Here is a 26,178-nt window from a genome sequence, read left to right on the forward strand (position 1 = left end):
GTTCAAATCCCGGGACCCGGCCTCCTTCTCTCTGAACTTCTGCTGCAGCCTTTCCTGCCCATAATGGCTCCCCCACTTCCAACTTTCCACCCCTACCATACACACTCCAGCTCCATCTGTGGCTTCTCTCTGGGCATCCTGACCCTTTTCACATGCTTCTCCTACCCCACTCCCATCCCGACCAGAAATCCGGACCTCCTCGCTTTCCAGGAACATGTCACGGAGAGGCGATGAGACTGGGCAGTGGAGGGATGGAGGGTGGGGACCCCCTTTTTCCAACACACCCTCCTCGAGGGCCTGGAAGCAAGGAGCTCCCTGCCTCGCGGGGGGGGGGGGGGGGGGTGGCGCGATAGGGAAAATAAGCCCCTACCATTCATTCATTCAATAGTATTTACTGAGCGCTTACTATGTGCAGAGCACTGTACTAAGCGCTTGGAATGTACCATTCGGCAACAGACAGAGACAATCCCTGATCACAATTTTGCAGGTCCCCACTCTAGGTGGGGCTGGCTTCCCGAATGGGTGGGTGGGTGGGGGACTGGGTGGATGTTTGGCTCTCAACCCTGTGATACCATAGTGTCCCAAACGTTTTGTACAGTGACCTGCACGTAGTAAGTGCTGAATAAAGACAAGTGATGGGTTGCTTGGCCAAGAGAGTCTGGGCGACAGGAAAAATAAGCCCCTACGATTCATTCATTCAACAGTATTTACTGAGCACTTACTATGTGCAGAGCACTGTACTAAGCACTTGGAGTGTACCATTTGGCAACAGACAGAGGCAATCCCTGACCACAGTTTTGCAGGTCCCCACTCTGGGAGGGGCTGGCTTCCCGATGGAGTGGGGGGATATGGATGCTTGGTTCCCGGCCCTGGGATATCGCAGGGTCCCCACTGTTTTGTATAGTGACCTGTGCTTAGTAAGCGCTGAATAAAGATGAGTGAATGGGTTGCTTGGCCAAGAGAGTCCGGGCGACAGGAAAAATAAGCCCCTACCATTTAATCATTCAACAGTATTTAGTGAGCACTTACTATGTGCAGAGCACTGTACTAAGTGCTTGGAATATATCACTCAGCAACAGAGACAAGCCCTGACCACAGTTTTGCAGGTCCCCACTCTGGGTGGGGCTGAATGTTCCCAGCTCTGGGCCACCCTAGTGTCCCCAGCATTTAGTACAGTGACCCGCACCTAGTAAACGCTGAATAAAGACGAGTGACGGGTTGCTTGGACAAGAGAGTCTGGGCGACAGGAAAATAAGCCTGTACAATTCATTCATTCAACAGTATTTAGTGAGCACTTACTATGTGCAGAGCACTGTACTAAGCGCTTAGAACATACTATTCGGCAACAGAGACAATCCCTGACCACAGTTTTCCAGGTCCCCACTCTGGGTGGGGCTGATTGGTTCCCAGCCCTGGGCCACCGTAGTGTCCCCATCGTTTAGTACAGTGACCTGCACCTAGTAAGCGCTGAATAAAGCCGAGCGAATGGGTTGCTTGGCCAAGAGAGTCCGGGCGACAGGAAAAATAAGCCCCTACCATTCATTCATTCATTCAACAGTATTTATTGAGCACTACTAGGTGCAGAGCACTGTATTAAGCGCTTGGAATGTACCATTGGGCAACAGTCAGAGACAACCCCTGACCACAGTTTTGCAGGTCCTCATTCTGGGTGGGGCTGGCTTCCCGATGGGGTGGGGGGGATGGATGTTTGGTTCCCAGCCCTGAGATTCCGTAGTGTCTCCAGCGTTTAGTACAGTGCGCTGCATCTAGTGAGCGCTGAAGAAAGCCGAACGAATGGGTTGCTTGGCCAAGAGAGTCTGGGCGACAGGAAAAATAAGCCCCTACGATTCTTTCATTCATCAGTATTATTGAGCACTTACTAGGTGCAGAGCACTGTACTAAGCGCTTGGAACGTACCATTTGGCAACAGACAGACACAATCCCTGACCACAGTTTTGCAGGTCCCCACTCTGGGTGGGGCTGGCTTCCCGATGGAGTGGGGGGGATGGATGTTTGGGTCCCGGCCCTGGGATCCCGTAGAGAAGCAGCGTGGCTCAGTGGAAAGAGCACGGGCTTGGGAGTCAGAGGTTATGGGTTCGAATCCCGGCTCTGCCGCTTGTCAGCTGTGTGACGGTGGGCAAGTCACTTCACTTCTCTGTGCCTCAGTGACCTCATCTGTAAAATGGGGATGAAGACTGTGGGCCTCACGTGGGACAACTTGATGACCCTGTATCTCCCCCAGCGCCTAGAACAGTGCTCGGCACATAGTAAGCGCTTAACAAATACCAACATTACTATTAGCGTCCCCAGCGTTTAGTACAGTGCGCTCTGAAGAAAGGCGAGCGAATGGGTCGCTTGGCCAAGAGAATCCGGGCGACAGGAAAAATAAGCCCCTACGATTCATTCCTTCAATAGTATTTATTGAGCATTATGTGCAGGGCCCTGTACTAAGCGCTTGGATTGCACCATTTGGCAACGGACAGAGACAACCCCTGACCACGGTTTTGCAGGTCCCCACTCTGGGTGGGGCTGGCTTTCCGATTGGGTGAGTGGGGGGGGGGGATGGATGTTTGGTTCCCGGCCCTGAGATCCCGTGGTGTCCCCGGCGTTTAGTACAGTGCGCTGCATCTGGTGAGGGCTGCAGAAAGGCGAGCGAATGGGTCGCTTGGCCAAGAGAATCCGGGCGACGCCTCCCCTCCCACGGGTGCAGCCGCAGCGGGGCACACGGATTCGGTCGCACTTAGTGAGCGCCCGCTCGGGGCCGGGCACTGTAGTGAGCGCTTGGGACGGCGGCCCGGACCCTACCTGTCCCTCGGGTCGATCCAGCTGGTGGTCCGGCTGGTGTGGTCGATGTAGTAGACTTTGCCGTCAAAGTCCCGGGCCTCCTCCCAGCCCCGCGGCAGGGGCAGCTCCTTCCTGGGCATGGCGGGCGGCGCGGCCCCATACAGGGGGGGACGGAGGGGACGGAGAGGACGGAGGGGACGGAGGAGACGGGGGGTCCGGGGGGTCCGGGGGGTCCGGAGGGTCCGGGGGGTCCGGGCCGCGGGCTAAGGCCCATCGGGCGGCGGGGGCGGCGGCGGCGGCGGCAGCATGGTCCCGTCCGGTCCTTCCCGGCCCGGCCCAGGCCGAGCTGCGCCTGCCTCCCGGCCGAGGCCCGAGCGGGCAAGGACCGGCGGGCAAGGACCGACCGAGGCAGGGAAGGAGGGAAGGAGGGAGGGAGGGAGGGAGGGAGGGAAGGAGGGGGGGAGGGAGGGAGGGAGGGGACCCGGGCGGGGCCCCCGCACGACGACGACGGGGAGGAGAAAGGGGAGGAGGAAAGGAGCAGAAAACGGGGGGCGGGAAGAGAAGGAGCGCGGCCGCCCGGCGGGCTCCCCGCCGCCGCTTGCCGGGCCCGGGAGAGGCGGCCGACGCGGGCTGCGGTGGGGCCCGCAGCCGCACCGCGAGTTGCAGCACCCGAGAGCCGCTGCCCGCAGAGCTGCTGCAACCGCGAGCTGCTACACCGCCAGTTGCTGCACCGCCAGCTGCTACACCCCGAGCTGCTGCACCCGGGAGCTGCTGCACCGCGAGTTGCAGCACCCGCGAGCTCTGCACCGCGAGTTGCAGCACCCCGAGCTGCTGCACCCCGAGCTGCTGCACCCCGAGCTGCTGCACCCCGAGCTGCAGCCCGTCCTCGTCCTCCCGGGCCGGTGGGCTGGCGTTGTGGCGACCCCCGCTCCCTGTCCCGGGGCGGGCCCGGTGGGGCGGCCGCCAGGTGCTGCCGCGGTGGGGCAGGTAACGGCGCCGCCCCGCAAAACGGGCAGTGCGGGGCCCCAGCTCCGCCCCCGCAACCCAACGCCTCCGCCCACCGGACGGGCGGACGGGGACCTCAACACGCCCATTACTCCGCCTACATCCCCCCTCCCCGCAGGGTCTAGGAAAGCCCCCTCCTCCACCATCTTTATTAATAATGTTGGTATTTGTTAAGCGCTTACTAGGTGCAGAGCACTGTTCTAAACTCTGGGGTAGATACAGGGTAATCAGGTTCATTCATTAATAATAATAATGTTGGTATTTGTTAAGCGCTTACTAGGTGCCGAGCACTGTTCTAAGCGCTGGGGTAGACATAGGGGAATCAGGTTGTCCCACGTGGGGCTCACAGTCTTAATCCCCATTTTACAGATGAGGGAACTGAGGCACGGAGAAGTTAAGTGACTTGCCCACAGTCACACAGTCGACAAGTGGCAGAGCTGGGATTCGAACTCATGACCCCTGACTCCAAAGCCCGTGCTCTTTCCACTGAGCCACGCTGATTCATTCAGTAGTATTTATTGAGCGCTTACTATGTACAGAGCACTGTACTAAGGTTGTCCCACGTGAGGCTCACAGTTAATCCCCATTTTCCAGATGAGGGAATTGAGGCGCCGAGAAGTTAAGTGACTTGCCCATTGTCACACAGCTGACAAGTGGCAGAGCCGGGAGTCGAACCCATGACCTCTGACTCCAAAGCCCAGGCTCTTTCCGCTGAGCCATGCTGCTTCCCCAATTATTAATAGTAGTCATCATCATCATCATCATCATCACGGTGGTATTTGTTAAGCGCTTACTGTGTGCCGAGCCCCCTTCTAAGCGCTGGGGTAGAGACAGGGTAATCAGATGGCCCCACGTGGGGCTCCCCTTTTTTACAGATGAGGTAATCGAGGCACAGGGAAGTTGAGTGACTTGCCCAAGGTCACACAGCAGACAAGGGGCAGATAATCATGGTGGCATTTATTAAGCGCTTCCTATGTGCCGAGCCCTCTTCTAAGCGCTGGGGCGGGGGGTGGGGTTGATACAAGGTCATCAGGTCCCGCACGTGGGGCTCACAGTTTTGATCCCCGTTTTACAAATGAGGTCGCTCACAGTTTTAATCCCCATTTCAATAATAATAATAATAATGGTGGCATTTGTTAAGCTCTGATTATGTGTCAAGCACCATTCTAAGCGCTGGGGAGGATACAAGGCCATCAGGTTGTCCCACGTGGGACTCACAGTCTTCATCCCCATTAGGCAGTTGAGGGAACTGAGGCACAGAGAAGTCAAGTGACTTGCCCAAAGTCACACAGCTGGCAAGCGGTGGAGCCGGGATTAGAACTCATGATCTCTGACTCACAAGCCCGGGCTCTTGCCACTGAGCCACGCTGCTTCTCTGCTAGGAGTCATAATAATCATCGTAGTATTTATAAAACGATTGCTACACGTCTTCTAGACTGTGAGCCCGTTGTTGAGCAGGGATGGTCTCTTTGTCACCGAATTGTACTTTTCTAGCGCTTAGTACAGTGATACGATTGAATAAATGAATACGATTGAATACATGAATGAATACAACACAGTCAGATCGGACTGTCCCTGTCCCACATGGACTCACAATCTTAGGGGGAAGGAGCATTGGTATTTAATTTCCAGTTACAGTTGAGGAGACTGAGGCGCAGAGAAGTTAAGGGACTTACCCAAGGTCACACAACAGGTCAACGGCAGAGGCAACTACAGAGGATCCAACACAGTTGTGGGGATTCGTCAGGGAGTCATATTTACTGAGCGCTTACTTTGTGCCGAGTACTGTACTAGGCGTTTGGGAGAGTACAACATAATAATCTAACAGACACATTCCCTGCCCCCTTCATCGTCTAGAGGGGGAGACAGAAATTAAATTACAGATATGTGCATAAGTGCTGAGGGGCTGGGAGGGGGGATAAAAAAGGGAGTAAATCAGGGAGATGCAAAGGGGAGTCGAAGAAAGGGAAAAGGGGGCTTAGTCAGGGAAGGCCCCTTGGAGGAGATGTGCCCTCAATAAGGCTTTGAAGGTGGGGGGAGGGTAATTGTCTATCGGATTTGAGGAGGGAGGGGGTTCCAGGCTAGAGGCAAGACATGGGTGAGGGGTCGGCAGTGAGATATACGAGATGGAGGTACAATGAGGAGATCGGCCTTAAAAGAGCAAAGTATGCAGGCTGGGTTGTAGGAGAGAAGCAGAGTGAGGGAGGAGTGGTAGATGGACAACCACTGGAAGTTCTAGGAGAGGTAGCAGGAAACTTGGCCTGTACGTTTTTGTAGAAAAATGATCCTGGCAGCAGAGCGAAGTATGGACTGGAGTGGGGAGAGGCAGGAGGCTGGGAGGTCGGCAAGGAGGCTGTTACAGTAATCAAGGCAGGGTAGGATAAAGGCTGGGATTACTGTGGTAGCAGCTTGGAGGGAGAGGAAAGGGCGGATTTTTAGCGATGTCCTGAAGGTGAAACCGACAGGATTTAGTGATGGGTTGAATGAGAGAGGAGTCCAGCATAACACCAAGGTTACAGGGGTTGCGAGACAGGGAGAATGGGGGTGCCATCTACAAAGTTAGGAGAAGGACAGGATTCAGGAAAAGGACAGGATTCAGGAGAAGGGGTCCTGTTTTCCCATGGTAAGCCAATTTGGAGAATAAAAAAACGGCTTCTCCCAGTGTATGCCATGTAGAAGTGTGGCCAGTGTTTCGTGAATGAAAGGTAGTCAATTCATTCTTCCTGTTTACAGACTCCTGATCCGCCTTTGTAATTTATCAGGTTTTAAACCCCTGAGAGGAGAGAGCCTGTTTTTGCTATGTTCCACACTTCCTTATCTCCATCCAGGGGCCTAAGTACAGGAACGGGTACTCCATCACCGTGAGTCGAAATAGCAGTTGAATCTAACACCACTGGCAGGAGTTCCAGGTCCTACCTTCTTGATTGCCTTGCCTTTATTCCCTCCACTTGGGACCCACCTTTGCAGTGTCTATTGTCCACAGTTTTGTTTTTTTTCCTGAAGTGTAGGATGCTGCAGAAAGAAATGAAATCCCTCCACACTCATTTATTCCCGCATTTCTTCCCTAGCAATTTAGAGTCTCTAAATTGGAATTTGCAGCAGCAGTCCCAAAAAGAAGGAAGGAAAAAAATAAATTTACATTATTGAAAAAGAATAAAGAAGTAGCCAGAAGCCAAGGTTACATAATTTTTAGATAGCCACCCTTGCAATTGCCCACACAGCACATAAATTCTCCAGGTGTTAGGTCCAAGTGATAATCAACTGTCCCTTTATTTCTTTAAACTGAAAAAAGTTGTATGAAATTACTGTGTGATTTGTTGTGGTTTTTTTAAAAAAACATAATTTTAACTGTATGGCTTTGTTATCCAAGAAAATACTGTAATGGCTTTGAACCTAATTTTCTTTTAGAGTTCAGGTGGTTTGGTGCCTTTTGTTTCCAGAAAAGTGTGCTTATTAGACCCCATGAAGGAGAGCAGGAATAATGCATTTATTACTCATCTCCCTTTTACCCCCCTTCTACTAACAACTAAGGGATCTTCTGTTATCAAAATATAGGTGAATAATGAGGTAATAAACAGATGACTGCTGCTTCATGAAGAAATAGAATGAAGGATGAATCATAGATTGGTATTTTGTCATTCAGCTCTTTGTCAAATGCAAATGTGAATGAGATTAAAGGTAAAAAAAAAAAGCTAGCTCACCTGATGTTCTGTATTGAATGCTATTACACAGACTGCTGCACCAAAGGCATCTGGAAAGGTGGACAGCCAAGGGCCTAGCTTCTCCTCTCCCTCTTCTGTCCTCTACTCTCTGATTCACTCGAACTGCTGGAAGTATTAGCAGCATGACCCAGTGGAAAGATCCCGGGCCTGGGAGTCAGAGTACCTGGGTTCTAATCTCAGCTCTAATCTAAACTGCCTGTTGTGTGACCTTAGGCAAGTCACTTCTCAGCGTCTCAGTTTCCTCATCTGTAAAATGGGGATTAAATTCCCATTCTCCATCTTACTTACACTGTGAGCCCAATGAGGGACAGGGACCAGGCCCAACTTGATTAGCTTGTATTTCACCCAAAACTTAGTACAGTGCTCATCACATAGTAAACACTGAACAAATACCATAAAAAAAACCCACCTCTCTTAGCACTGGAAATGAGCAGTAGGGTTGAATGCGGGTTTTAAAGCTCTGTTTACTTTTGGGGTATCTTAAAGTGACCTGATGGCCAGCTTTCAGGAGACCTCCCTCCCTTTCAAGCTGCCTATCCCTATTGCCACTGCCCCCAGGATGCCTGGGGGGGGGGGGGGGCAAAGGAAGCCCAAATAATAATAATAATGATAATGGTACTTGTTAAGTTTTAAGCACTGGGGTAGATACAAGTTAATAAGGCTAGACACAGTCCCTGTCCCACATGGGGCTCACACTCTTAATCTCCATTTTACAAATGTGGTAAATGAGGCCCAGAGAAGTTAAGTGAGTGTTCCAAGGTCACACAGAAGCATGGCAGAGTTGGGACTAGAACCCAGGTCCTTCTGACTCCCAGGCCTGTTCTCTATCCCCTAAGACATGCTGCTTCTCCATGTGTATCACTTTAGACGTTAAAGAGACTGGTTGGGGAACTGACCTCAGTTTCCAGTTTTCTTCATACTAGCAATGGCCCCGGCCATGGCTAGACCTCTTGTGGCCCCTTTGGCCCAGGTCCACCTCCTCAGAACCAGACTGGCTTTCAGGGGGCAGTAAGGACCAAGGCACTGTTGACCTGCTGGAACTCTCCACCCCTAAACTTCAGAAAGAACCAGCCAATGGTTGAAAACAATGAGAAGGAACTAGGTGTGAGGCCTGCTAAGCTACCAATCCACGGTAATAGAGAGTTTACTGAGTCCAGAGCACTGGATTAACCACCTCACCTACAATATCAAGCTATGCAAGTTGGCGGATAAGAACACAAAAAATGCCATTACCGGGTAAAAAGTGGCCCATCCAATTCAGTAGGTCTTCCAACAATAGTAGCAGGATGCTTAGCTGGTTGTTCTCCTCAACATCCAAGCCTTCCTTCTAGGGGGATAGCAAGAGGCTACTGAACTGGGTTTCCATGTCCTAAAGACCACTTGCCCCTCAAGACATCCCTTACAAAGCACATGGGCCAGAAGCTAAACCTTAATCAGCTAGTTAACAAGTAACTCGGTTGTCCCAAGAAAGTCTGAAGTCCACAGAGGTCCTGTCAATGACTAGAATTTCTGGGCTGCTGAAATCTACTCCCTGGAGTTTGGACGTGAGTTTGAACATCCTTTGGACCAGTTATAAACTCTAGGAGCTGTTAATACTTCTTCTGCAAGGAAATTCTCCAGTCTGTAGAATGTTCTTAGGGGAGAAACACAACAATGTTAAAGCTAGAATGGCAGTGTATTTCAGCTGGAAAAAAAAATCAGAATAACAAGAGGGAATGACTCTAAATTCAATCCTGTCCTGCCCCACTGCAGACTTAAACCAAACCTGGCCAAGTTTGTGGACAACAAAACTGGATTATGCTAACCTTCTCATCATTGGCTTCCACTCCTCCTGTGGGTCCTGCTTTCTCTCACCTACCTTTCTGACAACATCATTTCACTTTTCAGCAGCCTGCACAGGCTCCCCACCATGATCTTCAATATTCAATTCAGATTCTTCATTTTGGGTTTCAGTATCTTTTAATAAATGCATTTCACCCATTCCACCCACACTGTAACTCCCTTGGGTTTCATTTCTTCTCGGCTCCTCAGCTCTCTTTTCCCACTCTCAGCTTGGCTTTTTCACCTGGCACAGAGTAGGCAGGAGAGGTGTTGGCTGAATCTTGAAGCTGTGCTGGCATAGCAGGGAAAAATGCTGACAAAAGCCATGGTCCTGTGGATATGCATATAAGTCTCAGAAGTGGGATACCCAAGCAAAAACTTGTGTATTTTTTAGGCTCACCCAGTGATCCTATCTCCTAAAGACTGTAATCTAGAAGCATTCTCTGTGCCAACTTGTGTCAAGAACTGCAGAGATGTTGTCTTGTTCCCCTCATTTGTACCTTACTGGAATGAAATGCAATGTAGCTTAATGGCAGAATCCGCATCATCGTAGAAAGTATTTATTAAGCACCCACCTGTCCATAGTACGCTATCGTGTGTTGAGCTGAATAGAATACCCAGATGCAGTGTGGTCTGATGGATAGAGCGTGGGCCTGAGAGCCAGAGGACCTGCATTCTAATCCCACTCTACGCTTACCTGCTCTGTGACCTCGGGCAAGTCAATTTATCTGCCTCACTTACTTCATCTATAAAATGGGGATTGAGACTGTGAACCCCACGTGGGAGATGGACTGTGTCCAACCAGATTATCTTGTATCTACCCCAGCGCTTAGTGTATACTAAACCTGACACCTAGTAAGTGCTAGAGCTTCCTATCTAATGGAAAGTTCCTTTCCATTTACCATACGATTCTAGAGAGTTATGTGCATTTCTGCCACGGGGTTTATATTTGCTGAAAATAGCTGGTCTTCTGTAGCTACTGTCCTCAACACCTGCAACATGGCTTTTCCCACAGGTGATGCAAATCAAAAATGCTAATGACCTGTCAGTACTGCAGGGAAACAGCTGGAAACCGGGGACCTTGAGTAGACCTTGCTTCACACCCCGTGGATCCACCTGTTCAAGAACCACCTTGACATCCAAGCATCTAATTCAGCAGGGGGTGAAGGTGAGTATGTGCCTGTGATGCCTGCATACATATATTAACTCACAGTGGCCTATGGTTAACACAAAGCAGAGGGCAGCTTGTGGGGTAAGTTGAATTTGGCATATGCTACCTATAGCTCAACTTCCCTTTGAGCTTTTTGCATAGACTAGGACCAGGGAAGACATCAGAAACGAGTTCTGTTCTGCAATCCTGCCTCCTTTCAGCAGAGAGGAGGGGTCTGAGGACAACACCTACCAATGGGCCTGGTCAGTCCTGTGTACAGCTCTGCCTCAGACAGAGACCCTACTGCAGCCAAGACCTTTGAGGTGAGAGTGTGTGCTTATGGATATATGTGTGAATGTGTGTTCATCTGCACAAAAGCAGAGTCTGTGGCTGAAGTGTCAGGAGGCTGTGGGGCTGCTAAACCCAACAATGAGGTGATGTACCTTATTTTACTCACCTTGGCAAGTCCTTTGAGAGGGCAGGCAACCTAGCAGACAAGCCCTCAGAGTACAAATTGCTTTGCTGAAGACTTCTGCATTGTTCCAAGACTGAGAAATGAGCTTCTTTGTCAGTAAAGGCCCGCCAAAGCACTTCAGTCTTAGCCCACAAGATGACCCCCCAGGTCCATTTGACTTTTCTTAGGGCCATAGTGCCACAATCAACCATTGACAGGCCAGCCCTAGTGCCGGAGGGTGGAGTTTTCCTTTTTAAATAAGGTTCTAATTAGGCCTCTGCCTGACTTCTCTGAGGCCCCAGGGTGAAGAAGCCCTGAGTGGGAGGGTCTGGACTAATCTGCGGAGCTCCTAAATCCCAGGGGGAAAGAGACAATCCATTGTCCCTCCTGCAGTTCCTCTTCATGGTAGTCTTTGGTCTCTTGGAGCTCAGTCTGTGGTTTCCCAACTCTATGCTGCAGAAAACAATACAGATCTGGCTAGAAAGGGGTCTGAGGTGAGAATCAGCTGCAAATGAAAGGGGTTAGATCTGGTAAGGCCCTGAGTTGGGGTGCCTGGGTTCAATTTCAGCAGAGAATTCAGTAGCAACCCAACCCCAGCCCTAATAATAATGATTATGGTATTTGTTAAGTGCTAACTATGTGCCAAACACTGTTTGAAATGCTGGGGTAGATATAAGGTAATCAGGTTGCCCTGTGACATGAGGCTCACATTCTTAATCCCCATTTGACAGATGAGGTAACTGAGGAGCAGAGAAGTTAAGTGGCTTGCCCAAAGTCACACAGCAGACAAGTGGCAGAGCAGGGATTAGAAGCCATGAAGTGACTCCCAGGCCTGTGGTCCATCCACTATGCCATGCTGCTTCTTGCCACTTGCCTGCAGTGTGACCTTGGGCAAGTCACTTCACTTCTCTGTGCCTCAGTTTCATCAACTGCAAAATAAGCACACAGTAAGTGCTTAACAAATACCATTAAAAAAACTGGCTACCAGTGGAATTATTCCCTATAGGGTTTATGTTTATGGGAAGGACCTGGCAGGGTGGGGTGATGGAAGGAAACAGAACCAGAAGTTGCCAAAGGAGGCTTTTCTAGCAGGTATTTGAAGCAGTGGAGCTTCTGGGGCCCATCAGGCCAGCGATAGTGCCGGAAGCCTGGGGAGTGGTCCTAGATAGGCTTTTCCAGGCTTTGGATGCTGTGCTGAACTAGATTCTGCACTAACAGCAACTGACAATATCCATATGAGAAGGGAAAACTGATGGAATTTAGAAAGAGACCAAGAAAAATTCTCTAAAACAGTGAAATGGTGCAGTGGGAAGTCCCTGAGGCTGAGGCTTCTGGTCTTCCCACTCCTGCATTTCATTGTTTTTAGTGAAGCCACATTCCTCCTCCATCAGTGACCCTTGTCCCCAGTGTCCTATGGTGCAGCCAAGTGGACATTTATCAGGTCCTTCAAGTGGGAGACTGTTGCCTGGAGCAAGATGGAGCCAGAGAATTCTCCTCTTCAAGTAATAATAATTGTGGTATTCGTTAGGCACTTACTATGAGCTAAGCACTGTACTCAATCCTAGGGTAGATACATGCTAACTTGGTCGGACAAAGTCCCTGTCCCACAGGGGACTCAAAGTCTCTAAGTAGGAAGAAGAACAGGTAGTGAATGCCCATTTTACAGATGAGGAAACTGAAACACAGAGAAATTAACCAAGGTTATGGGCTTGTGAGATGGGAAGGAGGGTGGTGCCATCTACAGTGATGGGAAAGACAGGGTTTGGGTGGGAAGATAAGGACTTCTGTTTTAGACATGTTAAGTTTGGGCTGATGGTGAGTTATGCAAGTACAGATGTTTTGAAGGTAGGAGATGTGAGACTGCAGAGAGGGAGAGAGATCAGGGCTGGAGATGTAGATTTGGGAACCATTTTTATAGAGGTGGTAGTTGAAACCATGGAAGAGAGTGAGTTCTCCAAGAGAGTGGGGGTAGATGGACAATTCTCTGTGGACATTTTCATGGGTATATCCCAGGCTGGCTGCTGGGTATTCCCTAAGGCGCACCTGTTCTTTTCCTTAAGGGGCAGTGGGTGACCTGTGCTTATTCATTATTAGTCTGAGAGCTGCTCCTGGAATGGGTGCAGAGTGAGAAAAATAATTCTTTTGAAGTCGTAAGACGTCTTATGTTTCCAAAGCACTCTCACATCAACGATATCATTATATCCTCACAACCTCCCTATAAGGTAGGGAGAGTCACACATCACTGTCCCTGTTTAAAGATGAGGAAACCGAGGCACAGAGCGGTGAAGCAATTTGCCCGAGGTCACCTAGCAGGGCAGTGTTAAAGTTGGAACTAGAACCAGAAGAGATTCAGCGTGGCCAAGTGGAAAGAGCATGGGCCTAGGAGTCAGAAGACATGCGCTCTAATCCTGGCTCTGCTACATGTCTGCTGTGTGACTATGGGCAAGTCACTTAATTTCTCTATGTTTCAGTTACCTCATCTGTAAAATGGGGATTAGACGATGAGCCCCATGTGGGACAGGGACTATGTGTGTGTTACCTGATTACCTCGAATCTACCCCAATGCTTGGGATGTAGTAGATGTTTAACAAATACCACAATTATTATTATTATTATTAACCCAGGCCTCCAAACTCTCTCTAGTGGATCACATTAAGAAGCCAGCCGATGTCCTTGGCCCAAAGAGGCTGCTTGCCGCTCCCAGGTTCTGAGTTAAGCCCAGCTTTGTTGGACAATCAGCTCTGCCATCAGTCTTCTGCCTCCCTTTCTTCCACCAGCTCGTCTGCTGAGGTGAGAGAGGCAGAGAACTCAGGAGAACCGTGGGCTCCTGGATGATGCGAGGAGCTGCCCCAGCCCTGGAGTTTGACACTTGATGATGGCATTTGTTAAGCACTTACTATGTGCAAAGCACTGTTCAAAGCGCTGGGGAGGATACAAGGTCATCAGGTTGTCCCACGTGGGGCTCACAGCCTTAATGCCCATTTTACAGATCAGGTAACTGAGGCACAGAGAAGTTGTCACTTGCCCAGAGTCACACAGCTGACAAGCGGCAGAGTCAGGATTTGTACCCATGATCTCTGACTCCCCAGCCCGTGCTCTTGCCACTGAGCCACGCTGCTTCTCTTGTCCCGGGGCAGCTAAACTCCCCCTGTAATAGGAGCAGATCCCTTGCAAGGGCCCTTGGGAGAAAGCAGGATGGGGGTCGCTCTCCCTTAGGTGAACTGCTCCATCCCAGGTCCAGGCCAGACAGGACGCTGACCTGTATAGACGCCTCCTTCGCCCCCCAGGGCAGGGTCCGTTAACAGGGCTCTTCGGTGGATTCCGTAGGAAAGGCTGCCATCGTGTGGCTAGAGAGCAGAGCCTTGATTTCCCCAGAGAAGGAGGCTTTTGCCATAGGGAGAGAGGATTTGGGACCCCGAAAATGGGAGAAGGTGGGTATCCCACGGCCAGATTTCTCATCATCTTAGGGACGGCGGAAGGGCAGAACCTAAAATGCGGGTATGTCAAAGAGAGAGAAGGGTGAGGGATGGAGAGTGGAGCAGAGGAGGATAGACAGAGAGGGGAGAGAAGGAAAGGGGGAGAGGGTGCAAAACTCTAGCTGTATCAGAGGTGAGGGATGGAGAATTGGGCAGAGGGGGACAGAGGGAGAGGGTGCAAAACTCTGGGTGTGTAAGACAGAGGTGAGGGATGGAGAATTGGGCAGAAGAGGACAAAAAGAGAGGAGAGAGAAGGAAAGGGGGAGAGGGTGCAAAGAAGAGGAGGAATGGGAAAGGGGGTTTCAAAGAAGAGAGGGGAGAGAAGGAAAGGGAAAGGGGGAGAGGGTGCAAAGAAGAGGAGGAATGGGAAAGGGGGGTGCAAAGAAGAGAGGGGAGAGAAGGAAAGGGAAAGGGGGAGAGGGTGCAAAGAAGAGGAGGAATGGGAAAGGGGGGTGCAAAGAAGAGAGGGGAGAGGAGGAATGGGAAAAGAGGAGAAACAGTAGCATGGCTTAGTGGAAAGAACAAGGGCTTGGGAGTAGGAGGACTGGACTCTAATCCCAATTTTGCCAACTGTTTGCTGTGTGACCTTGGGCAAGTCACTTAACTTCTCTATGCTTCAGTTTCCTCAACTCTAACATGGGAATTAAATCCTACTTCCTCCTTCTTAGACCGTGGACCCCATGCGGGAGAGGGACCATCAGTGGAAAGAGCACGGGCTTGGGAGTCAGAGGTCATGAGTTTGAATCCCAGCTCTGCCACTTGTCAGCTGTGTGACTGTGGGCAAGTCACTTAACTTCTCTGTGCCTCAGTTACCTCATCTGTAAAATGGGGATTAAGACTGTGAGCCCCACGTGGGACATCCTGATTCCCCTGTGTCTACCCCAGCGCTTAGAACAGTGCTCGGCACATAGTAAGCGCTTAACAAATACCAACATTATTATCCAACCCGACTGACATGTCTCCCCCAGTGCTTAGAACTGCTTTTGACACACAGTAAGCATATATCAAATACCATAACAAAGAGAGATGGTGAAAAAAATACCATGAAAACAAGAGATGGTGAAAAGAAGAGAGGGAAAAGGAGAAGGAGATAGGTGAGAAGAAAGTCATTCTCACTGCTGCCACTTCAATCGAAGTAGAAGTGCCATAACAGCACGGCCCTGGATGGGCAAAAGAGGCCCCACCCAGGATGAGGCGATTCAGCTGGGGCTGCTTCTGCCAGGGCATTGGCAGCTGGGAATGTGCTGGCCAATCCTGGAGCCATGCAGGGAAGTTTCTGGCACCACCTGCAATTCTCCAGCTTAATGAAACTCTCTTGCGAGACCCCAGCACAGGCCAGTCCAGTTAGGGTGATGGCCCTGGCAGCAGCAGGAGCAGCTATTGCTGTTGTCATCAGAGGGTCCAGAACCAGTGTCCTGCTTTATAATAAAGCTGTGTGTAATAAGGGACTAAGATGTGTGAGCAGAAAGATGACCCTTCTCGCTGCCCTGTGTGTTTCTATCGCCCCTGGGTCAAGTTCCCCACCCTAAGGCAATTCCATCCTCTCATCAAAAAGGTCTATTCCATCATCAATCATAAACTTGTTGTGGGCAGGAAACATGCCTAGTAACTGTTGTTCTCTGCTGAGTGCTTAGTACGGTGTTCTGCACAAGGGAAGTGCCGCCTTCAAAGCCCTACTGAAGGCTCACCTCCCCCAAGAGGCCTTCCCAGACTAAGTCCGCCTTGTCCTCCCCATTGCCCCGACTCACTCCCTTTGCTCTACCCGCCTTCTCCCCTCCCACAGCACTTGTGTATGTATGTACATATTTATAATTCTATTTATATTAATGATGTGCATATATCTATAATTTATTTATATTGACGCTATTGATGCCTGTTTACGTGTTCTGATGCCTGTCTCCCCCCTTCTAGACTGCGAGCCCGTTGTGGGCGGGGATTATCTCTATTTGTTGCTGAATTGTACTTTCCAAGGTTTAAGTACAGTGGTCTGTACACAGTAAGCGCTCAATAAATATGAATGAATAAATACCCTTGATTGAGCAATTTCAGAACTGTGCAAAGGATTGTACTCAGCATTTGGGAGAGTATTCTTTGTGGTGACTGCTGCCACTCACTTGAAATTCCTCCTTACTTCCCTCCCTAAGCGAGAAAGCTAACTGCCCCGCTGTCCTGTCCTTACTTCTGTCCTCTAAAACAACTCCAGTTGGGTCCATTTGATCCAGGGAACTATTAAGCACCGCCTCACTCTCGCTAATGAATAATTCCTTCTAGCAGTATAGACATCTGGCAGATCAAAAACTTTGGAGGCCCAAAAGTGAATTATGATCCATGCTTAATCATCATCATAATTGTGGTATTCGTGAAGTGTTACTATGGGACAGGCACTGTACTAAGCACTGGGGTAGATAAAAGATAATCAGGTCTCACATGGTACTCACAGTCAAAGTAGGAGGGAGAACAGGTATTGAATCTCCATTTTGCAGAGAGGGAACTGAAGTACAGAGAAGTAAAGTGACTTACCTAAGGTCACACATCAGATAAGTGGCAGAATCAGGATTAGAACCCAGGTCCTCTGACTCCCAGTCGTTCATTCTCTCCACTAGGTCATGTTTCTGTGTGTGTCCAGGGTAAGATGGAAAAGGTCCACCCAACCCCAGGCAGTAGCCAGAGCAGCAGGAGCTGGCGTTGGTCTGCTAGTGGAGCTCCACTGAACTTACTCTGCTGGTGTCCTTGCCCTCTTTTTAACACCCTCTACTAAGGCCATGGGATAATAATAATGATAATAATGATGATGCTATTTGTTAATTGCTTACTATGTGTCAGGCACTGTACTAAGCACTGGAGTGGAGTAAAAGCAAATCAGCTTGGACACAGTCCCTTATCCCATGTGAGGCTCAAAGTCTCAATCCCCATTTTATAGGTGAGGTAACTGAGGCACAGAAAAGTGAAGTCACTTGCTTGATGTCACTCAGTGGACAAGTGGCGGGGTGGGGATTAGAACCCATGACTTTCTGACTCTCAGGCCCGTGCTCTATCCACTATGCCGTGCTGCTTCTAGGCAGAAGCAAGAGGCTGAGATGTTCTCTCTTCCCCTAAGACTGTACGTCCCAGTGTGTGACTGGGACTGTGTCTCACCTGATTACCTTGTTTCTATCTCAGCAACTAGCATAATGCTTGGCACATAGTGAGTGTTTAATAAATACTATAATTATTATTATCATCAATATTACTGATAGGTTTGAATAGCAGTAGAAGTAACATGGCCTAGTAGAAAGAGCACAGGCCTAGGGGTCAGAGGACTTGGGTTCTCATTCTGACTCCACCACATGTCTGATGTGTGACATTGGTCCAGTCACTTCATTTTTCTGTGCCTCACTTTCCTCAACTGTAAAATTGGTATTGACTGTGAACCCTACGTGGGATATGGATTGTGTCCAACCTGTTTATCTTGCATCTAAACCAATGCTTAGAACAGTGCTCGACACATTAGAAGCACTTAACAAATAGCACTTTTTAAAGAAGGTTCTTCTAGGCTGGAAGGTGGATATCGACTTAAAAGCAATGGTTTTAACCTCATTTATTTCAGAGGTCGGCTTTCATTTCTTCTGCACATCAGCTGGTTTAAACAATTACTGGCTACGATTGCTATACCACCAAAACGTGTGTTGGACTCCCTCTCGATGCCAGATGAACACTTCTCTCTTCCTCTCTATCAGCTTGGGAAATGAACATTTTGTTCCATACTGTATCCCTGGCTCCCAAGATGAATGTGAGCACGGAGACAGCTGTGATGGCTGGCCCATGTCCAGCTGGGTCAGCAAGCCATGGTCTGGCACAGGAGAGATCCTGGGGTCCTGTCAGAATGGGGTACTTCTCCCCCTTGAGGAGCAGCACCCTCAGGCAGCTGTCTTGATAGAACAGTCCTAAGTGTCAAATGTAAAGCCAGAAATAACTGGCTCTGAGCTTCTCTGAATGCTCACTTGGATTTTGTTTTCTAAGAAATCTACAGGGAAGAGAACTAATCACAGAATGGAGAGGCAGCTCTCAGTCCACAGGTCATAAAGTTTTGCCTGCCTTTTCTGCCCAGAGGCAGCTCTGCTGGAAGTGCCTGTGAAAAGTCCAACTAATGAGCCCTCTGACTTGAGCTGAGACCCGGGACTGAGTGAAATTCCTAGAGCTTCATTTTCTCGATCTACTCAGTGGGCTTCATTTGCTCCAGAATTACACTGTGTCCTACCATAAATCCTACCAAGTAGGCAAGGCTGGAATTCCACCCCCAGGAACCTCATTCCCTGCAGCCTCCATGATTCTCACTGATGAGAAGAAGGTTCAGATCCTGAGCCAGGTCCTCCTTGAGCTCACCGACTTCCTCCTCCTGCTAGAAATAGCTAGAGGGGCACTGTGCTCCACTGGAAAGAGTGTGGGCCTGGGAGTCTGAGGACCTGGGTTCTCATGCCAGGCCCAAGACTTGCCTGTTGTGTCATCTTGAGCAAGTCACTTCACTTCGCTGGGGCTCAGTTTCCTCAACTGCAAAATGGTGATTCAATACCTGTTCTACTGCCTTAGACTGTGAGTCCAATATAGGGCAGGGACTATGATCTGATTAAACTATAGCCTACCGTAGTGCTTAGAACAGTGCTTGGCACATAATAACCACTTAATGCTATTAGTATTATTATTATTATTACACAGCTTTGGCTCTACGGAGACCATGAGAACCTCTCATAGTGGAGAGGGCTTCTACTTAACCTGGGCTCTCACAGTGAGGCTTTTGTAGACAAGCAGCAGAAATGTGCTCTTCTCTTCACCTAATTGGGAATTATATGCCCTTTCTCCAAGTGATTCTTGAACTAACTGATGGTGTTTCCAATCCAATGGATAAAATTAACTAAAACTGATGTTTTTGGAAGCAGTCACCCCACTCATAGCATCTGTGAGTGCACATCCACCTGTAATTGAGAAGCAGCGTGGCCTAGTGAATTGACCATGGGCTTGGGAATCAGAAGGACTTGGATCCTAATTCGAGCTCTGCCACTTGTCTGCAGTGTGACCTTGGGTAAGTCACTTCACTTATCCATGCCTCAGTTACCTCATTTATAAAATGGGGATTAAGACTGTGAACCCTATGTGGGACAGGACCTGTGTCCAGCCTGTTTAACCTGTAACTACCTCCACTGCTTAGTACAGTGCCTTGCACAGAGTGAGCACAAAACAAATACCATAAAAAATTAATGTCAATGTCCTTCTCCCCCTCCAGTCCGTAAACTGCTTATGAGCATGTCTAACAACTCTATTGTAAATGCACTCTTCCCAAGCACTTAGTACCGTGGTCTGCATACAATAAGGGCTCAATAAATACCACTGATGGATGATTGAAGGAATCCCAGGGGGTTTTTGTGATACAGCCAAGAGTAATTGCTCTCTGGTACATTGATTATGGTAGAAAAGTAGAAGGCTTTGCGGTGGCACTTAATGGAATGTCATCCTGGTTGGTGGAGGAGAAGGGAGAAAAAGTAACCCTATTTACAGTGGTAAATCTCCACAACAAGTGGACAGGTGGTTTTTCCTCTAATCACAACTGCTGCCAGGCCAGAATTTCAAAGTCTTGGGCCATCTGAATTGGGTAGAAAAACAAAAAAACGTACCTTGAAGGGATGGTGGTATTTCTCCAGACAAACCACTTCCAACCAGGTTTGGCTCAAATTAGAATGGAACAGCGAGGGCACCAGAAACACCTGTATGGAATTTGATGAGATGCATGAGAAATCCCAGCAGGATGAGAAAGTCACAATGGGGTCCCAGGTCACAATCCCTTCTCCCTGCCTTCCTTCCTTCCTGGCCTAGTGGAGGGAACATGTGAAGACTCACTGGTAAGATTGGGATAGGAGGTCAGGGCTGCCGGGGAGGGGGGCTCTCACTGTGATGACTCGTGAAATCAATATTCCGCAACCTACCTAAAAGCCCGTGGGGGAAGCATACCGGGTTCAGCCGATTACCACCCCCGCCCCTCAAAAGGGACATGGTGGACTAACCCTATAGCATTCTTTTCCTGGTTCCCAGTTGGTAGGCTTTCCCTCCCTAGGCCTCTCTGCGCTCCTCTCCCGTCCTCGTCTCAACACATTTCCACAGAAGACCATTGTCCACAGGAGTTTTAGAGACTTTATTTATGTATAAACAATTTAAACACTTTGCCATAAATTATCTTTGCCTGTCCCTAGTCTTTGCTTAGCAGCAAATTAAAATTAATATAAAAACTCAATGAACAATTCATACATGTATATTACAAAAAAGTTATTTTACCAAAGTTCTTAATAGACTTTATTTTTTTTTTCGCTCCTCGTGGTGACTGCCATGTGATTGTCTCAGTTTCTGGACCAAACAAACACACTAATAATTTTAAATCTGAAACAGTGATCGTGCCTTGCGGCTTATGTATGTACAGGGTGATCTGAAGTGGTGCCCGTTTGCAAAAGAGTGACACAATATGCCCACACCTCTACTGGAACTGATACCAACAAACTACTGAATCTAAACAGACTACACCCTGTAACTGTTATACTGTCCACAATGGAATCTTCAAAGACAAACAGAGTATGAAATTTATCTGTAGTGATTATAGCCACCATTTTGAATTGAACTTTACACTCTGCCCTCCTCGAATAAATTAGCTCGGGTCCGGCAGATGCGGAACCCAAGAGCAAGTGCAGGACGTTATGATCTCCTCTCTTTCGTTTTTGATGTTAATTTCTCTTTTTTCCTTGTATTTTTATTTCTTTTAAAGTATTTCCAGTGCTCACTCTTTCACTTTCCCCGCCCCCCCAACCCCGGTTGCTACACACAAATCACCCCAAAGTCATGTTTTAAATGCACCTGTAGTTTGCTTAAATGAAAACTTTTGGAGTATTTATCAAACAAGCAGTCCGAATGGTTTTCATCAGCTGGTCTGGTAAAGCTGGCCCTCGCAGATTTCTCAAAGTTTTTCTCACGTGTGAATGGAGTGAGGTAATATAATATGAGGCCTTCCTTATTTCTTTATTTTTTTTTTCCTTTTGAATTTTTTGTCAATTTTCCTTGGACCCAGAACAAGTGGGTAATATTTTAGGGGAACTTGAGTAGAAATTTTCTGGTGAGTTTTCAGTCAGGCTTTAGTCCACTTCAAGACGTGGGACGTCTCTCTCGGACAGTAGCATTTGAACTCAAAAAATGTGAGCTTTCTTGCCACTCGCTATCCCAAAGCAGCTCAGCCTAGTGCCCCGTTTAGGTCTTCATCTCCTTAGGAGAGGAGATAACAGTTATGTCTACTGAGCCATCCATGCAAGGATGGCAGCAGATTAATTTGTTACCTCTTTCCCATTTCATTCTGTCTTAAAAACTGGATGTTGCTGCTACTGTCTGCAAGCTCTGGGTATTGCTCCACAGGAAGTACATAGTATCCCTCATAGCCTTGAACCCTTCCCGCGCTCAGGAGCTGCTGCTTCTCGCCGTCAGTCCACGAGCGGCTCCCCTCTCGGCCGTCGCGGGCTCTCTGCTGCTCCTTGGCCCAGGCCACCCCCAGGGCCCTCTGCCGGGCCTGGTCGAGCACTCTTGCCTTTTCTTCATCGAAGGTGTCGGGGGTGAGGCCGTAGCGGACGTTGAGCAGCAGCGTGGAGTACTGGAACTCAATATTTGTAAACCTTCGAGTCCTCCCGTTGACCAGCAGGGTGGGCTGGGATACAGTCACGTTCACCCCACTGTCCAGCACCTTCCGCCCGCTGGTCACGGCCAGGGTGACCAGGTCACCGTCGGAGGAGCCGATCTTGACGAAGTAATGGGTGTCCTTGCCTTCGATGCTGTAGTGCATCTTCTCCAGGTAGTAGGCGTTGTTGAGCACCGAGGCCACTTTCCGGCTGTCCTCGCTGGCGATGCTGGACATGCCCGTGGTCACGCGCCCTTCCTTGATGGCGAACATAATGCCTTTCCCAATGATGGGAGTGGTCGTGGCAAACCAGTGTCCGGCTTTCTCTCGGACGCTGGCGTGGAGGCGTTTGGAGATGACCTGGCCCTCCAGGGCCATGAATGCCTGATTGTGTCTCTCTGTGGTCTGCTGGACGCCGGTGATGAGCTGTGGGGAAAATGAAACCCAAACAGCTGAGAGGTCTGCTTATGGAGTGCCTCGAATTTCATGGAAATGATGCTAAATGGTATGGACTTATGTTCATAGTCATGATTTCTTCCTTTCTTTCAGTGGCTGTCTCCCCCTCTAGACTGAGAGCTCTTTGTGGGCGGGGAATGTTTCTACCAACTGTGTCTACTGTACCCTCCCAGGCGCTTTGCACACAATTAATACTCAATAAATACTACTGATTGAATGATTGGTTAAGTTAAGGGTAACTGGAAGCACATATTGCTCCCCTCCCTATTAAACCCATGCTGACGCAGACACCTAGAGTGGCCAAACACAGTACTGTGAGGAGAATGGTTTCCACTGAAAATCAGCTCTTCAGCTGCCCGGCTGTTAGGGTCAAGGGCTCAGAGCTACTGGGATAAGTATTTTAGAATAGCAGATAACTCATTTTTTAAAAAGGCCACCTCCACAGACATCCTTAAAGACATCATAAGGGAAGCTGCAGGCCTTAGGGGACAGAGCATGGGCCTGGGAGTCGGAAGGACCTGAGTTTTATACCCAGCTCTGCCACTGGTCTGCTGTGCGACCTTAGGCAAGGCATTTAACTTCTCTGTGCCTCAGTTACCTCATCTGTAAAATGGGGATGAAGACTGTGAGCCCCACGTGGGACAACCTGATTCCCCTGTGTCTACCCCAGCGCTTAGAACAGTGCTCTGCACATAGTAAGCGCTTAACAAATACCAACATTATTATTATTATTATAAGCAAATCAGATTGGACACAGTCCTTGTCCCACAATGGAGTTCAGTCTTAATCCCCATTTTACAGATGAGGTAACTGAAGCACAGAGAAGTGAAATGACTTGCCCAAGGTCACACAGCAGACACATGGCAAGGTCAGAATTAGAACCTAGGTTCTTCTGACTCCCAGGACTGTGTTCTATCCACTAGGCCTCGCTGCTTCTCATTCTATACCCCTTCTGGACCCAACTACTGAGACAGGATTTGATGATGACAAGTGAATCTGTTTTCCAAAAATTGCCAAAGCTCTAATCATCAGTTAGATGATTATTTCATCTGCCATTATTTCAGTTTCAAAATCAAACCCTACCTCTCTCTGCCCCTTTAGGAAGGAGCAAATGCGGAGTCTTTCAAAAACTCTACTTCTATAAATTTTTAACCATGAAATACCGAGGTTTTATGTGGGACATAAAAATGTGCCTTAATGGAACAGTAACTGCAAGCCACAGTTTTATTACTCCCCATAAAAGCCGAAAGGGTTGTGATCTTCTAGGTAGAACAGATGGTAAGTTACCTCAAGATTTCCCTGTGCCATTGTTAATCAAGTAGCAACTCAAGGGTATACACTGAACAGATAATGATACCTCAATTAAAGTAATAATCTAGGTAGGTAAGAAAGATGGTCCTTATCAGACAGGTGAGGTTGACATTCATTTCCCTGGAGAGGTACAAGATTCAGTACCTCATTTTAAACACTTCTCTTATATTCTTTGTAAAATGACCCCATCCTCTAATATTGCCCCACAGTTCTACTTGCGACATAAACTATGAGAAAATAAAAAACCCTTCTGGATATGTCACATAACCACCGGATTTTAACTTCAATAACAACTATAGTTTTTTTTAGTACTTTTTTTTTCAGTACTTGGCTAATGATACTTGCTTCATTATGTGTAGGCAAATGTAGTCTGAGAAATAACAATTGATAATATTTTCTAGTTAATCAGAAGCTCTACTTACCTGTCCATTCTCACTTGCTTGACTCTCTGACAATTCATAAGGGGGAGGTACAAAATACATTTTGGCCCTCGGGAAGCCAGGGATGATGTTGCTGAGCTGAAATCCAAACATCACAAGCCAGCTCTTCACATCTGCAATCAAAAATAAAGTGAAGTTAGGAAACCAGCGTGAATGTACAGTAGCGGTGTCTCTGGGCATTCGGACTCACAGATTGTTCATTCATTCATTCAATCATATTTATTGAGCGCTTACTGTGTGCAGAGCACTGTACTAAGCATTTGGAAAGTACAATACGGCAATAACGAGAGACAATCCCTGCCCACAACAGGCTCACAGTCTAGGGGGGAGGAGGCAGACATCAATACAAGTAAACAGGCATCGATATAAATAAATAGAATTATAGATATATATAATTATATATATATAAATGCTGTGGGGTGGGAAGAGGGGGGAAGAGCAAAGGGAGCGAGTCCTGATGAGAAAGGGGAGCTGAGGAAAAGGGGACAGTCTGGGAAGGCCTCTTGGAGGAGATGCACCTTCAGCAAGGCTTTGAAGTGGGGAAGAGTGATTGGTGGATTGGAGGAGGGAGGACATTCTAGACCAGAGGTAGGACATGGGCCAGGGGTTGGCGGTGAGACAGGCAAGTTCGAGGCACAGTGAGAAGGTTAGCACCAGAGGAGCAGAGTGTGCAGGCTGGGATGTAGAAGGAGAGAAGAAAGGTGAGAAATGAGGGTGCAAGGTGATAGCTTTAAAGCAAATAGTGAGGAGTTTTTGTTTGATATGGAGGTGGATAGGAAACCACTGGAGATTTTTAAGGAGGGGGTGACATGCCCTGAACATTTCTGTAGAAAGATAATCTGGGCAGCGGAGTGAAGTCTAGACAGAAGTGGGGAGAGGCAGGAGGTTGAAAGGTCAGAAAGGAGGCTGATGCAGTAATCCAGTTGGGATAGGATGACTGATTGTACTAACGCTGTAGCGGTTTGGATGGAGAGGAAAGGGTGGATCTTGGCGATGTCATGAAGGTGAGACCGACAGGATTTCGTAATGGATTGGATATGTGGGTTGAATGAGAGAGAGGAGTCAAAGATGACAACAAGGTTATGGGCTTGTGAGATGGGAAAGATGGTTGTGTCATCTACAGTGATGGGAAAGTTTGGGGGAGGACAGGGTTTGGAAGGGAAGATACAGAGCCCTGTCTTGGACATATTGAGACCCTGGACACTGTCTTAGTGCAGGATCATGTCTACCTATGATATTGTACCCTTCACATCACTGAGTACAGTACTTTGCACGCAGGAAGTGTTCAATAAATACTACTGATTGATTGAATGATTGATCCTTGGAAGCAAAAGATTTTGCCAAAATCCAGGGAACATAATGGGTTGAGCAGAGGGTTTGCAAAGGGCTATCTTTTTGTAAAAAAAATGTAACAGCATTTGTTAAGTAAGGCACTTTATTAAGAACTGGGGTAGTTTCAAGATAATTGGGTCGGACATAGTCCCTGTCCCACATAGGGCTCCATTATTAATCCCTATTTTACAGATGAGGTAACTGAAGCCCAGAAAGGTTGGGTGACATCATAATTAAGAAAAATAATTATGGTACTTGTTAAGCATTTACTATGTGCCAGTCACTGTTCTAAGCATTGGGGTAGATACTGTAGATGCTGTAAAGTAGCAGCATGGCAAGAGCATGAACTTGGGAGTCAGAGGTCGTGGGTTCTAATCCCGGCTCTACCACTTGTCTGCTGTGTGACCTTGGGCAAATCACTTCTCTGTGCCTCAGTTACTTCATTTGTAAAATGGGAATTAAGTCTGTGAGCCCCACGTGAGACAACCTGATTACCTTGTATCTATCTCAGTGCTTAGAACTGTGCTTGGTACACAGTAAGACCTTAAGAAA

General features: G+C 48.4%; 2 protein-coding genes and 1 long non-coding RNA gene across 9 annotated transcripts in view; all 3 read right to left on the reverse strand.

Moving 5' to 3' along the window:
• Window positions 1-2,997, reverse strand: part of WWC1 (WW and C2 domain containing 1) — a 115,653-nt gene extending 112,656 nt beyond the window's left edge. Inside the window, exon 1 of the mRNA XM_029050813.2 lies at window positions 2,806-2,997. Coding sequence (XP_028906646.1) covers window positions 2,806-2,924 — 119 coding nt within the window. The 5' untranslated portion in view covers window positions 2,925-2,997. The remainder of the gene's footprint in view (window positions 1-2,805) is intronic.
• A 6,454-nt stretch (window positions 2,998-9,451) lies between these two features.
• Window positions 9,452-20,168, reverse strand: LOC120638058. The gene is made up of 2 exons (XR_005659519.1): window positions 20,058-20,168; window positions 9,452-9,663 (listed from the first exon to the last, which is right to left on the reverse strand). It is a non-coding gene; the product is annotated as an uncharacterized LOC120638058 (long non-coding RNA).
• A 380-nt stretch (window positions 20,169-20,548) lies between these two features.
• TENM2 (teneurin transmembrane protein 2) overlaps window positions 20,549-26,178 on the reverse strand; it is a 1,066,718-nt gene continuing 1,061,088 nt past the window's right edge. For all 7 annotated transcript variants that reach the window (XM_039910127.1, XM_039910126.1, XM_039910125.1 and 4 more), the window contains 2 exons: window positions 24,277-24,407; window positions 20,549-22,513 (listed from right to left, as the gene is read on the reverse strand). In XM_039910127.1, the coding sequence (XP_039766061.1) occupies window positions 21,752-22,513; window positions 24,277-24,407 (893 nt within the window). In that variant the 3' untranslated portion in view covers window positions 20,549-21,751. The remainder of the gene's footprint in view (window positions 22,514-24,276; window positions 24,408-26,178) is intronic.

Source organism: Ornithorhynchus anatinus, chromosome X1 (genome assembly GCF_004115215.2).
Source record: "Ornithorhynchus anatinus isolate Pmale09 chromosome X1, mOrnAna1.pri.v4, whole genome shotgun sequence".
Taxonomy (NCBI): domain Eukaryota; kingdom Metazoa; phylum Chordata; class Mammalia; order Monotremata; family Ornithorhynchidae; genus Ornithorhynchus; species Ornithorhynchus anatinus.